Source organism: Melopsittacus undulatus, chromosome 6 (genome assembly GCF_012275295.1).
Source record: "Melopsittacus undulatus isolate bMelUnd1 chromosome 6, bMelUnd1.mat.Z, whole genome shotgun sequence".
In the NCBI taxonomy this organism is placed as follows: Eukaryota; Metazoa; Chordata; class Aves; order Psittaciformes; family Psittaculidae; genus Melopsittacus; species Melopsittacus undulatus.
Window position 1 is genome coordinate 75946287 of NC_047532.1, and position 10148 is coordinate 75956434.

The following is a 10148-nucleotide window of genomic DNA, read 5'->3' on the forward strand; positions in this document are numbered from 1 at the left end:
AGCGTGATCCCATGGTGGGACGATGCCTGGCTCGGGCTGCCCTGCGGCGCTTCCTCAGGCTGACTGTGAGCCACCTGCAGGCAGGAGGAGGAGGAAAAGGTGTGTGATGGAGGTGGCCGCCTTGGCACAGGGGCCCGTGCAGTCCGGGCAAGCCTGGCCCTGTCACTGAGGCAGCTCCGAGCAGCCCCGTCCCACCACCGGCCTCTCCCTCCTGCCCTGGTCCTCACCTGGCGCCTTCTCTGCTCGCTTTGCCTGCGCTCAGCGGGCTGGGAACCGGCCTTTGCCTCTTTATCCACAGGCATCTTCCACGTCCTGGACGCTGAACTGCCGTGGGCTTCCAGGAGATTGCTGCCTCCGGAGGGAGGCTGCTCCTCTGGACTGAGGTACTCCAGGGCTCTCGCTCCTTAGGGTCACCCCCCATCACAATGGCCTCTGGCCATGAGGAGCCTCCCCTACATCACAAAGCCCTGGCCGTTGCCATGGAGATGCCCATGCCCATGACTGTTTCCACCGAGTCCCAGCTGGGAACGGGCATCTCCACAGTGCTCAGCAAGGCTTTGTGGTGTTGGTGCCATTGTGTCACAATGGCTGCTGGGCACACCAGGGCTGCTGCAGGCAGTCATAGAGTCAACCAGGTTGGAAAAGACCTTTCAGATCATCAAGACCAAATGTTCCCCAGCACTGCCAAGGCCACCACTGACCCATGGCACTGAGGGCCTCGTCTACACAGCATGTGTACATTTCCAGGAATGGCGACTCCAGCACTGCCCCGAACAGCCTGTTCCAATGCCTGACTACACCTGAAGTGATCTCCTAATCTCCAGTCTAAGCCTCCCATTGCGCAGCTTGACGCAATTTCTTCTTGGTTTATCCCTTGTTCCTTGGGAGAGGACACCAGGCACCTCCTGGCTCCAGCCTCCTCTCAGGTAGCTGTAGAGAACAGTAAGGTCCCTTTTGAGCCTCCTCTTCTCCAAACCAAACCTCCTCTGGTCTTTCTGCCTTTCCTCATCACACCTGTGCTCCAGGCCCTTCACCAGCTCCACTGCCCTTCTCTGGCCCCGCTCCAGCACCTCAATGACTCTCCTGTAGCGGGAGCCCAGGTCTGAACACAGGGCTCGAGGGGTGGCCCAGTCCAGGGGGGCAATCATTGCTCTGGTCCTGCTGGCCACACCGGTGCTGATACAGGCCAGGATGCTCCCAACCAAGTTCAAGACCCAGCACTTTGCCTTGTTGAACCTCATACCACTGGCCACAGCCCATTGATGCAACCTGTCCACATCCCTCTGCAGAGCTTCCTGCCCTACAGCAGATCAACACTCCCACTCAACTTGGTGTCATCCACAAACTTACTGAGGGTGCACTTCATCCCCTCATCCAGATCATCGATGATCTCATTCTGTGTTTCTATGATTCGAATGAAGAAATTATCAACACTGGCCTCAGTACCTGGGGGACACCAGTAGTGATCGGTCTTGTTGACAGACGAGAGACAGTGGGAAAGCTGAGAGAGAGCTGAGCTGCTGGCTCCAAGCCCAAGCTGTGCGGGGACCACAAGCATCTCCCCTAGCACAAACAGAAAGGAAAGAGGACGTTAATCCAGGGGTTTGGTGTCTTGGTGCCAGAAAATACACAGGAAGGGGAGGAAGGGAACAAATATAGAGCAAGGGGTTTCCTCCAGACCACAGTGTCCCCACCCAGAACCACTTCACAGCTCTGCAGGGGGATGAGGAGGCAAAAGGCACCACGAGGGAGGAACATCCAATTGCAGCACCAATCAAGAGCATAACTGCTAGTACAGCCAAGAAAGAGGGGTGGGGAGTAGCAGAAGGAGATTCTGCTTTGAAAGGCAGAGGCACTGTCACAGGTTGCCCACAGAAGTGGTGAATTGAGACAAGCAAGTACAAAATGAAATAGACTCCTTTGTAAATAAGTAAATTCACTTCTAAGTAACGTTAAGCTCGGTGGCTTTGTAACAACAGCACTGGAACGTATTAGGTAAGTATTTCACAAGAATCAGCCAGAACTGGACTAGTGCGATTGGTTTACATCTGGATCTGTTTGTGTCTCATCAGTGTTTGACCACGTTTTGCAAATTATCACTGTAACGATTTTGCTATTAGTATTTGCCTGGAACTCTGTCTGTGACTTGCTGGTATTTGACCTAGTTTTGTGGATTATCATGGTAATGATTTTGGTATTGATGATATGAGTACTACTGTACTGTATGTTCATGTGTGTTATTAATGGTTGTTTGTCAGGATTTTGTTTGTGTTCTAAGTCTTGTAGTTGTGTGGAGTGTGCTTGTGGGATCTGGAAATGTATGTGTTCTGGAAAAGAACCTTCTCCATAAAGGAAAAGCTTGAACAGGGCAGTGCTGTAAACCTGCAGAGCTTTATCAGGGGGTAGAGAGAAGCCTACTGATGTAGAGCTGTCTGTGACACACTCATGTGTGGCAAAGAGGGGTTTGTGCTCGGAGAATGAGCTGCTGTGAGGCTTCCTCTTTGCCACTGGTGTTTCCTCTGTTTTGTTGAGCTTGGGCAACTTGTGGATGTTCTTCTAGAAAAGCCATGCTGCACTTATTTAAACCAAGTTACCTTTGATTTTATGCCAATGCCTCGGTGCATCCTTTAAAAGGAAAGGAAGGATTTGCTTCCAAATGTGTTTGTACAGAAAGGTTCTGCTGGGTCTGTGCACCCTGGGATTGGTTTGTGGAATTGCCCAGATGTGCCGGTGTTGACAGGTCGGGTGCCCCAGAACTGCTCCTTCTGACAATCAGAACTGAACAAGAAGTGTGGGGTGGTCATAAAAGAGAGGCCAGATTTGCCATGTGAGCAGCAATATCAAGATCAGAAGGTGCAGGAGCTGATTTCAGAAAAGGCAGGTGCCCTCATCTGCTGAAATACTGGGTAAGAGGCATAAAAGACTGTTGTCCTTGTAGTTTGTTTTACTGAGCAGGTATGTTTAGTTTTAGGAGCAAAGACTCCCACATGCAGGGGTCTGGCTTTGCCCAGATGGGATCTAATCTGGAGTTATTTCTGCTCATTGTGATGACGGACATTCTCATCGCATTGCTCCTTCCCTTGCTCATCCTGTTCTCTCTGTTGTCCCTCTCTCCATCTGCAGATCCAATTGACACCCATACAGAGGCATCCCACAAGCATTATGAGGACTCTTGCAGCCAGCTTTGATGTTCAGTCCTCAATGGCAAAAATCCCAGCTCCCACCACTCTGGCCATTTTCCTGGCTTGCCTTTTCTCTGGGGCACACAGTCAGACCCTCCAGGAGAGCACCATCCCCTTTGAGGTGCTTAGCCAGGAGCAGGTTTACAGCCTGGTCCAGCCAAGCCTGTTCCAGGATAACAGGCAGTCGAACCACTCGGAGATTGTCTCTGGGAGCACCAGCTCTGAGCCACCTCTGCTGCCTGTGTGTGTGAAGCCCACAGATATCAGACACATCCTCAAATACATCAACACCATCGTGTCCTGCGCCATCTTCATAGTGGGGATCATTGGCAACTTCACACTCCTGAGGATCATTTACAAGAACAAGTGCATGAGGAATGGGCCAAATGTCCTCATTGCCAGCTTGGCACTTGGAGACCTGCTCTACATCCTCATTGCTCTACCCATCAATGTGTATAAGGTAGGTTCCATGTGGCATGAGTGCTGCAGCAGCCTGCCAATCGCAGCAGAGGCATCTAGCAGAGGTTGCGTGGAGAAGCTGTGGCTGCCCCATCCCTGGCAGTGTTCAAGGCCAGGTTGGACACAGGGGCTTGGAGCAGCTGCTGCAGTGGAAGGTGTCCCTGCCTGTAGCAGGGGTTGGAGCTGGATGAGCTTTAAGGTCCTCTCCATTACAAACCAGTCTGTGATGCTATGATCTGCTCCCACCTGCCTCTGTGCTCTGGGGACAGAGGCATCAAAATGAGCCTGCTCCTTATTGCATTGCATTTTGGCAAGGGAGGCAGGAAGGGTGTTTCTGCTCTCCAAAAGGATGAGAAAAACATAAACAAAAATCTCACGAGTACATTCCTGGGAAAGCAGAGGTGTTCCCAGCTACAGCTGTGTTATGCAGACACACACAAGCATACAACCTTCCAGATCGTTTAAGTCTCATCTAAAATTACAAGAAAAGAATCACTTGCACTCTTCTGACATCACACCACAATGTTAAATTCAGCTGAGCAAAATTCTTGTTCTTGTGCACTGTTGTAAACCTAAAGATTTTACTGTGGTTGTTGAGAGACTTGTGAAAATTGGGGCTATTGCCCAACCGGTGGATATTCTCCACCCAGAGTCATGGGATAAATGTACTCATGCATTAGCTGAGGAGACAATGTCCTCGGGTAGTGGGAAACATCTTAAGTCATGGGGAGAGTGGTCCAGGCTCTGTGGAAGGCCCTGCAAGAGCAGGAAACCTGGAAGGCGGCAAGGGAGTGTTTGATGGCCACCCCCAAGTTAGGAGTCAGGGCAGCCACACAGACTTTGCCCCCCTCAGACTGTGCCGACTCCATCAGCCTGGAAGATCGACAAGAGAGCGGCACGACCCCTCAGTCCTCGGGCGCTGACAGCTCTCAGAGGGACAGAACCAGTCTGGATCCCTCTGGGGAGCGCTGGCCGAGGAAGCCAGGGGGGCTGCGGAGAGAGCAGAGCCCGCGGAGGTCAGGGCCAGACCGCTGCCCTATGTGCCCCAAGATGGCGCCGAGCACAAAGGCGAAGGACGGGGCGAGGATGCTCGTGGCGGGAAGAGGCAGGGAGCACAGAAAGGGGAAGGAGGGGGGGTGCAGAGCGGACACCGACCCGAGCGGGCATCGGGAACAGTGCCCATGCTGGTCACACACACCCGAGCAGAGGGAGGGGCCAAAAGGGGAGGAACGGCCCCGCCCACCGGAGAAGTGGGCGGGGTTGGAACCCGAGCAGAGGGAGGGGCGAACCCAGAGAGAGGGAACAGCCAACCCGCTAAAGGGGGCGGGGCCGGAGCCCAACAAAACGGCACCGAAAACCGGAAGTAGGCACCCGGTCGAGTTCCGGCTCTGAACCAGACCCGGGTGGGACGAGCGGTCAGGAACCGGTTCAAGGTTAGAGGAGGAGGAAACAGAGATAAACAAATCAGGAGCCAAAGTGTTCCCACCCGAACTACAGAGGGACCACGAGGGGAAGAAATCCCTCTGACAGATTGGAAGCGTGCACCGACCGGAGCTCAGCAGCCACATTAACGTTCCCGGTCCGGGTGGCACCTGGGGGACAGAGGCACTATTCACCAATAAACCCCAAGGACATACAAGCGATTGTTAAGGCAATTGCAGATAAAGGGCTTAACTATGCTATGAGTTTCTATCCACAGGACTGGATTATCGGACGTCCCCGTAACCTGTATACCCTGGTGACAAGAGAGGATAATAAGCCAACGAGCATCCAGCCTGCACCTGAGAGTTCTGCACCGATTAGATCCAAACGACAGCCAACGCAGTGCCTTTGTATACTGAATAAGCTCATGTCGTTTGCAAAGAGACGGCTAGAGAGAGTTAACATCATGTTAGTAGAACACCGGCAACTGCTTTAAAAATGCAGCCAACAACTGCTTTAAGAATGTTCTTGTTCAAAATTTCCTTTACCTATCCCCAGTTATACCCCGTTATTCCCAGTTATCCTCCTGTTACCTCTTGCTTAGTGTGCCTTATGTTTTCTATCCAAGTTTCTGATATATATCCTAAGTCTGTTGTAGAGCAGAGAATAGGAGTAGAATGCATTTAGTATATTTTACAATATATATATTTTTTAAGATTGTTACATTTTAGCCAATTTAATTAAGCATAGGGAGGGGGGAAATGTAGGCAGATAGGGCCTGGTGGCCGGAAGATATCATGCTGTATGGAAAGATAAGACCCCTCTCCAGGTAGCCAATAGCGTTTAGGTGATGATACCGGTTTTACGATGCAAGCAGATGGAAATGACATCGTAAACCTAGGCTATATAATGCCGTGTTCTCTCTCAATAAATGCCATTTGCCGTCCACCACATTGGTGTCTGTGAGCATTTGGACTGAGCGGCCCAAGGGGGGGCCGTCGAGCTGTTCCTGAATCAGGTCGTCACGCCTCTCGAAGGCAACACTCACCCCTATGATGGAGTGCCCTGTATTTCTTCTGCCTTCAGAACATCTTGTCCCCACTGACACCCACGGCTTGCCCCAGCTCAGCCTGGGGCCCCAGCATGTGTTCTATAAGGAATCTAAGTGTGGTAGAGGGCCAGAGTATGGTAAGAGTGGCTTTGAAAGCCAACTAAAAGAAGCTGTCCTTGCAACCCAAAGCCCATTGCAGCATTTAGGATTCAGATCCATTCAGAGTCTGGGGTCAGGTCCTGGTGTCTGGACCATCCTGTCTAACTGTCAACACACCTCACAATGAGCCCCTGCGGAAATGGATGGTTCCCAGTTCAACACAAAACACTGGACAGCACACACTGCGTAATCCCAGTGAGGGAACCTCAGAGGGCTTTCAGCTGCTCTTTGTGGGCTTCTCACACTTTGTGGGTAATCATCTGCTCAGACAGAAAGCCAGACGTGCTTTCCTGAAGCAGCTTGCTAATGCCGTGGTTCTTACCCAGCTCTTGGCAAAGGACTGGCCCTTTGGCGTGCAGGTGTGCAAGCTGGTCCCCTTCATCCAAAAGGCTTCAGTGGGCATTACAGTCCTCAGCCTTTGTGCTCTCAGCATCAACAGGTGAGAAACACTTCTAGAGAAACACTTCTACAGCTGCACTGCACAGCCTGACCCATATTTGACTTACAGCAGGTACCCTCTCTGTAACTAAAAGGCGGAGTGGAGGGCAGCTTTGTCCCAGGAGGTGGACACAAAGTGCTATCATGTGGAATTGAAATCCAAGAGGAACTGAGTATGGTGACAGTTTATATCCTGCTGGAAAAGGTTGGGGGAAGGTCATGATCTGCTGGAACAACTGCTGGGGTGGGAGGGAAGGGTGGCATCTCCCCAGTGGCAAGTAGATGTTGGCCAAGGATAGCTGCCATCAAGCCCTCTTATGTGATCTTTCCCATTCCACTGAAAGGGAAGGTTCAAGGGTGGAGAAGGAAGGCATAAGGGAAGGGCCTTTGGGAACAACTCTGATCTGCACCTTCTCAGCCCCTTCCTGACAGTTACTTTTCCCACTCTAATCTACTCCTGCTGTGTTTCCCCACGCTGGACAGGTACTGAGCAGTGGCATCCTGGAGTCGGATCCAGGGGATAGGAATCCCCATGTGGAAGGCAGTGGAGGTGATGCTGATCTGGGCAGTGGCCATCGTGCTTGCAGTGTCTGAAGCCATAGCCTTCAACATGGTGGAGCTCAGCGACTGGGAACAACACCTGCGGGTGTGCATGCTTGCCTCTGAACAGAAATCCAGCTTCATGATGGTATGTACTTTGTTGCACTCCAGCTGCAGTGCAAGGGGGAGAGAAACACAGGCAACAGAAGCACCTTCTCTCCTTGGTTAGAGGATCAGATGCTTCTGCAGATGACTTCTTCTAGCCATCAGGGTGAGCACAGGGAGAGCAGTATCAGACAAAGGACTGTAGTGGCAAGGGGCAGACTTGCTTTGAATATGGGGCCAGAAAACAGACCTTATCATCCTTAGGCTATATCATGTCTTCACCATTGTCCTGGTTTCAGCAGGAGCAATCATTTTTTCTCCTTGGTAGCTGGTGCAGTGCTGTGGTTTGACTTTCAGGCTGGGAACGGTTGCTGATAGCAAGTATGTTTTGAGTTACTGCTCAAATGTTTGGTTTTGTCCAAGGCTTTTGCAGAGCTCATGCTCTGCCAGGCAGGAGGGAGAGATAGGGCGCCTGGCCTGGGCTAGCCGGTGAGGTATTCCATACCACAGCATGTCATGCTAGGGGAGGTAACTGGAAGTTGGCCAGAAGGGGAGGAGTTAGCTCTCTTCTGGGTTGGGCTCATCTCGGCGGGTGGTATCGTATTCTCTCTCCTTGTTTATTTCCTCTATCATTGATTTATGAGTGGTAGCAGTAGTGATTTGTGTTATACCTTAATTGCTGGATTGGTTTTTATCTCAACCCGTGGGAGTTACATTCCTTCAGTTCTCCTCCCCATCCCTCCAGGAGTGGGGAGGTGGGGGGAAAAGGGGTGTGTGGTACTGCGGGAGACTGAGGTGAGGTTTTAAACCATGCAAGCTTTGTGGATTGGTTTTAAACCATGACAACCATCCACATCAGGAGGTCCTGATACATCTCAAGAAGCTTCAGAACCTGTTTCACTGCCCCAGCAGGGCAAAAAGGGTCTCCACAACCAGTCTGCATGGGTAACCTTTATCACAGGACCACCTAAGGGCAAGCAAGGGAATGAAAACCCTTATACACAAAAGCTCCTTGCAACTGGTTCTCGCAACAAGAGTGCTAAATGGGACTATCAGCCAGATGTAAACCAGCCTTTACTGCTTTATGTTGGAAAACGTGCCTTGTGAGATGATATGCACACTTAGCACAGGAGCTGACACACTTCCACACATCAGAAGTGTCTGATTTGGGCCAGCATCACCATCAGGGCCTGGGTCATCTCATGCCTCATTTATCTCCCCACCTTTCCCCACTTTCCAGTTGCTTTTTCCTTTGCCTGTAGTTCTATCGTGATGTGAAGGACTGGTGGCTTTTTGGCTTCTATTTCTGCCTCCCCTTGGTATGCACTGGCATATTCTACACCCTCATGTCATGCGAGATGTTGAGCAAGAGAAACGGCATGAGAACTGCTCTGAATGACCACATGAAACGGGTAAGAAAGCCAAGAAGGCAGAAACTGGTATCTTCCAAAGAGGAGGGAGAGCTATTGAAGGGAACATGTGCCTGTGAAGGACATGTATGAGCACAGAGAAGCTGTGGCCGCCTCCTCCCTGGCAATGTTCAAGGCCAGGTTGGACGGGACTTGGAGCAAGCTGCTCGAGTGGAAGGTGTCCCTGCCCATGGCAGGAGCTTGGAAATGGAGGAGCTTTAAGGTCCCTTCTAATCCAAACCATTCTGTGATTCTATGGTTCTATGAGCTAACGTAGCCTGAGGGTGGTCAACAGATACCAGCACACTAGATTAAGGGAGACAGGCCTTCAGCTTTACAGCGTCCAGCTTCAAGGACATCGCAAACCACTAACCTTATGATCATAGACCAGCTTGATTTCCAGCTTCTTATGGTCATTTATCTTTGGCTATGCTATGCCAGCCCAGATCACACCAAACTGGACTGATTGCTGAATATACCTTATCACAGACAAGGGGTACAGGGAAAAAGAGTAGTCTACTGTCCCTTCCTGCCCTTTGCAGAGTGATCCCTTGAGGCAGACCAGCTGGTTGTCACAGTAATACAGAGTGAAGAGTGAATGGATGATGGATATTCCCCTGGATTATGATATACTCCCCATGTTCCGAGAAGTATCACCCCAGCAAAGTCACCAAGAGCAACGGTGTGAGTCTGGTCCATATTGTGCTGCTCATACCCTACACACTACTGCAGCCTGGATCTCAGCGTCTTCTTCATGATACAGGATTTGGAACCTGCAGATTGTTCTTTGGACTCAACAGGGTACCCAGCATCACCAGACAACAGAAATTACATGGAGGGCCCTTGCTCAGCATGGGGAGATGGTGCTTTGCTACATCTGCACTCTAATGCTCAGCCAGACCGCTTCTCCCTGACCACCTTCTCTTCGCAGCGCCGGGAGGTGGCCAAGACAGTGTTCTGCCTTGTGGTGATCTTTGCACTCTGCTGGCTCCTGCTCCACCTCAGCCGCATCCTTAAGACCATCTATGACCAGACGGACCCCAGGCCTCCGTGGCAACTTAGATCTTAAATAAAATGATAATTTTAAATTGCTCAGCTCCTAATTAACACACCTAAAATGTACTACTCCTACTTTTGGCAGGCACTTAATTTAACTTTCCAAACTAGCTCCCTCACTAGGCACATTATTGATATAGAAACATAGATCCTATCTTGTCTAGAAGTGCCTCTGGAAGGTGCACCATAACTGCTCCCCATCCAGAGCTGGCCTCTGGAAAGACCTGCATGGCTTCCATCCTCGGCTCCACTGGAAATGCCTGTATTATGCAATTGTCGTGGTTTAAACCAAGTCCACACACACAGCTCATTCACTAACTCCCGCCC

The 10148-nt window shown here is 51.0% G+C and overlaps 1 protein-coding gene across 1 annotated transcript; it reads left to right on the plus strand.

Moving 5' to 3' along the window:
• Nucleotides 1–1522: 1522 nt before the first annotated feature.
• Nucleotides 1523–9834, plus strand: LOC117436268 (endothelin receptor type B-like). The gene is given in 6 exon segments (XM_034063813.1): nucleotides 1523–1536; nucleotides 3141–3642; nucleotides 6600–6712; nucleotides 7195–7399; nucleotides 8619–8768; nucleotides 9697–9834. Coding segments are annotated over 5 exon segments (1086 nt in total). The 5' UTR covers nucleotides 1523–1536; nucleotides 3141–3162.
• Nucleotides 9835–10148: the final 314 nt, after the last annotated feature.